General features: G+C 38.2%; 1 protein-coding gene across 1 annotated transcript in view; it reads right to left on the bottom strand.

Moving 5' to 3' along the window:
• Positions 1-1,351: 1,351 nt before the first annotated feature.
• The window catches only part of LOC107594679 (ATP-binding cassette sub-family D member 3), a 6,948-nt gene continuing 4,035 nt past the window's right edge, over positions 1,352-4,264 (bottom strand). Inside the window, exons 3-6 of the mRNA XM_016284814.1 lie at positions 2,200-2,319; positions 1,989-2,087; positions 1,513-1,569; positions 1,352-1,408 (exon numbers count right to left, since the gene is read on the bottom strand). Of these exons, the coding sequence (XP_016140300.1) occupies positions 1,373-1,408; positions 1,513-1,569; positions 1,989-2,087; positions 2,200-2,319 (312 nt within the window). The 3' untranslated portion in view covers positions 1,352-1,372. The remainder of the gene's footprint in view (positions 1,409-1,512; positions 1,570-1,988; positions 2,088-2,199; positions 2,320-4,264) is intronic.

Below are 4,264 nucleotides of genomic sequence, written 5' to 3' on the forward strand. Positions count from 1 at the left end.
CCTCAGCTAAGTAACTGCTAGCTGTTCCACCTTTGGAACATGCTGTAGGTCGAGCTCCCTCTCGATTGAGAGCTGGATGCTTGCTCCCACAGCTACAGATTTACTGCCAGCCAAAATCCATGTTAAGTGTGCATGTGAAGTCTTTGTACACTTTCTAAAATCCACACTGTGGTAAGTTCGCACGCTGGTACTCTGTGTTATTTTCTAGAATCCTGTATGGTAAGAGCTACGAGCAGCAGCTTCGTGCTCTTTCTGAGTGGTTTAAAACCCCGGTTCCGCCACTCCACCTATGTATACTCTGGATACCTACTTAACAGGGTGTTGCTATTAGGGGTCTGTTGAGACAGTTCCTTCAGCATATACAGAGTGCGGTAGCCCCTGTGTGACAGGCCAAGACTAGTATGATTCTAGGCTCTTGGTCATATTCCCTTAAAGGAATCTATTCCTGATTCCAAGCCTTGAGCTCTACTCCGGGCCCAGGAGTTCTGGCCCTAACAGGTAAGTTTTTTGGGGTATGTAGCCTAGGCCTTTGGCCGTAGGGAATAATGTCACTGACAGCCGTCTAACGTCCCAGGGGCAACTCCCATGGCAATATGGTAGAGTTGGTACTTAGTGCTCACCATGGTTTCTGGCATGCACTACCCTCAGCATGGCGGCGTGGGTATACCGTTCCCCATAGCGACCCCTAGAGGACACAGTTCGAATGGCCAACGTGTTGTTGGTGTTTTTTCAATGTATGCTTCAGACACGGGTCACGATGAGGCGTTCCCCATAGCGACCCCTAGAGGATGCAGTGTCTCGTTCCCTACTCAGGGAACCATTGTTACATAAGTAACCTGAGCCGTTTCCATAGTATTATAATTATTGTCCCAGTGGCATGCAACAGTATGTTATTGACAACAACATATATCAGTGACTGTTCCAGTTTCAAAACACAAATCAAGTATCACAACAAAAAAACATGATTTTTTTATATTACAAATGCTTGATTCTTAAAAGGTATAACAAACCCAATTTTATTCCTTACAAAAATCTTTTCAGATAATGCGCAGTAACCTCTCCCTGAGAGATATTTATCCACAGAGTTACAATCCTTTTACCTCAGATGAAGACATTATATTTCAACATCTTATAATATAGAGTTTTTAATTCAATAGGTACACAATAATATTGCTTCAGATCCACATTTAGTACAGATAGGCCTCATTCATGAGTGTGAATTTCTGTGTAAAATCATTCTTGCACAAATTTTCACAAGCAACAATTTAAGAATAACATTACGAATGATTTACACAAAGATTGGCTCATGAATAAGGCCCCGTGTCATTATTATGATCCAAACTCCACCGTTTCCTTCGTGATGGGTTTAAACTCATAGTTTCCTCTTCCAATGCATTTGCAAGTAATACTGCAGTATAGAGATACAAAGAGTTTTAAAAATTCATAGCGCATAACTTGAGGTTTTCTAATGAATTCTGCAAACTATGAAGAAAGACCAGGGCTAAGTTGTACCTCATGGTGCTTCCATAGTGATTTCCTGTGGGAGACTGTGAACAGTGTGATGCCAGCCTGAAAAGAGGGAACAGATGAGCTCAGGGAGACAGATGTTTCGAAAGCAAACTCCCACAGGAGCAACAAATACATTCCTGACTTCTCACTTTTGACAGAAAACGAGCATGGTGGGGTGAGCACCTGTTGTAACTTCTCTAGCCGTATGTTATAAGCCAGGGGTGCCCAAACTCGGTCCTGGAGGGCCGGTGTCCTGCAGAGTTTAGCTCCAACTTGCCTCAACACACTTGCTGGAAAGTTTCTAGTATGCCTAGTAAGAGTTTGATTAGCTGGTTCAGGTGTGTTTAATTGGGGTTGGATTTAAACTCTGCAGGACATCGGCCCTCCAGGACCGAGTTTGGGCACCCCTGTTATAAGCATTTGCCTTTCACACTAACATTTTTGCATTTATTGTGTATAAGACGACGACATCTGACTACCTTTTGACAGTGGCTGTAGATGAAGTCCTCCACATCCACAGCGCTGGTGCACTCATCCAGAATAGCAAACTGGGGCTTGTGGTAAAACAGACGAGCCATCTGTGCAATTCAATAAAGAAAACGTGGACTTTCTGATTTAATACAGGCTACATTAATATCGGTCTCATCCTAAATAGAGAATGATTAAAAAAATGCAAAGATCAGAGCTTACAGCCATCCTCTGTTTCTCTCCTCCACTGAGGACATCCATCCAGTCCTGCACACTGTCCCAGCTGGCCTCTCTCTCCAGGATATGTCCCAGCTGGACATTGTCCAGATATTCCTTCAGCACCTGACCACAAGTACACAATATAATAATGGTAACACTGTAAGCACATTTCTTAAAGGGACAGTTCACCCAAAAATGTTCATGTCAAAAAAAATTCTTTCTTCTGTCCATATATTTAGCTTTGTTGTTCTTTTCAGTACAATGAAGATAGACCGTAAGGCTCCAAAAAGGAACAAAAGAGAATCATAAAAATAGTTTGCGTATGATAGCATTCCAGACTTAGAATATAGCACATATTGGACAAATCTTACACTTTTTCCCTTTTTCCCCTTCACGCAACATATATATATATATATATATATATATATATATATATATAAAATAAGGACTGAATCTGAATTTTGTTTGGAATATTATAGTTTTAAAGGCAGCTTTTCCAACCCTGACAAATTTCTGACATTCCACTGAAAGCCCGAGTAATCAAAACTTTGACACTACAAAAAGTTCATAAAGAGATTATAAAAGTAATCTATATGAATTAAGTGGTTTTAAGTCATTTGAATAAACATGATCGCTTTATATTTTGAACAGATTTAATTTAGGCTTTTATTCACAAATAAAAATTTTTATATTTGCACATTCTTAAAGGGGTCATATGATGCGATTTCAAGTTTTCCTTTCTCTTTGGAGTGTTACAAGCTGATTGTGCATAGATAAGATCCCTGAAGTTGCAAAGACTAAAGTCTCAAAACCAAAGAGATATTCTTGGTTCATACTGCATATGCAGCCAATGAGCTTACTGCCTTGAATTTATATGGCTGGCTAGCATTCACTTGAGATTCCTGCAGCGCGCTTTCAGAGTTCTCTGAAACCCTCCACCTTCCCCAGCTCCACCTATATAGATCTGCTACGGGTTATTTTATATGCTATTTGTGCAGCAGCAGTATGTCTTAAATACGTATGGCACCGTATCGACATATGCATTGGCAGTAGCAAGTTTCTGTACTTGCTTGCAGCAGCAGCAATAATCTACAATTACTGCAATAACCAACAGCAGCAGCAATTCAGTAGCAGCGTAGCAGATCTGTTCTGCCAAGACCAAATACTTTAACACTGTCATATCCATCACCATGCTAAAATGTTCAGAGAGTTGTCATGATTGAACTGAAGTTCAGCGTTACTTGTGTGACACGGGTAAACAAACATCATTCTTTTGTGTCAAGCAAGCATGGTTGAACTTCATTTTCTCTACTGTATATGTATGTGGATTGTTGATCAATAGGCAAATAAAAGCCTAAATTAAATCTGTTCATCATATAAAGCGATCATGTCTCTTCAAAAGACTTGTATTAAACTGTTCAATTTATATTTATTTCTTTTGTAATCTCTTTATGAACTTTCTGAAACATTAAGCGAAGTTTTTGTGGAATAGACTTTCAGTGAAGAAAATCCCTTTAGTTTTCTTAAAGATATCTTCATTTGTGTTTTGATGAACATAGGTCTTATGGGTAAAGAATGACAGAATTTTAATTTTGGAGTGAACTATCCCTTTATAACATAACATATTTTGATGTCCATTTCATTATGAAACTCATCCGATCAGACGTTCTTTTCTTCTTTTGGTCTACATTTAGAAAAATAAAAAAACAGAACTTGGGAATTGAGGATTAAATGAATGCATAAATGTTAAGAAGCTAACTATGATGGCTTGGTTGCTGTTTATTTAGTGTGTAGTATGTAGCTTACTTGATAATGTTGTCTGCGATAATGATTTTACCTCTCCCAGGGTTAAGAGGGATTTTCTCTACTGAATCATCTGTGAAAAAGAAAGAGAAAAAAAAGAATAAATATAGAAAATAAGAAATAATAGATATTAGAATGATTTCTCAAGGATCATGAGACACTGAAGACTGAACTGCTGAATCACAGGATTAAATTACATTCTAATATATATATATATATATATATATATATATATATATATATATATATATATATATATATATAT

This window comes from Sinocyclocheilus grahami, unplaced genomic scaffold, assembly GCF_001515645.1.
Source record: "Sinocyclocheilus grahami isolate Dianchi unplaced genomic scaffold, SAMN03320097.WGS_v1.1 scaffold188.1, whole genome shotgun sequence".
NCBI classification, from domain to species: domain Eukaryota; kingdom Metazoa; phylum Chordata; class Actinopteri; order Cypriniformes; family Cyprinidae; genus Sinocyclocheilus; species Sinocyclocheilus grahami.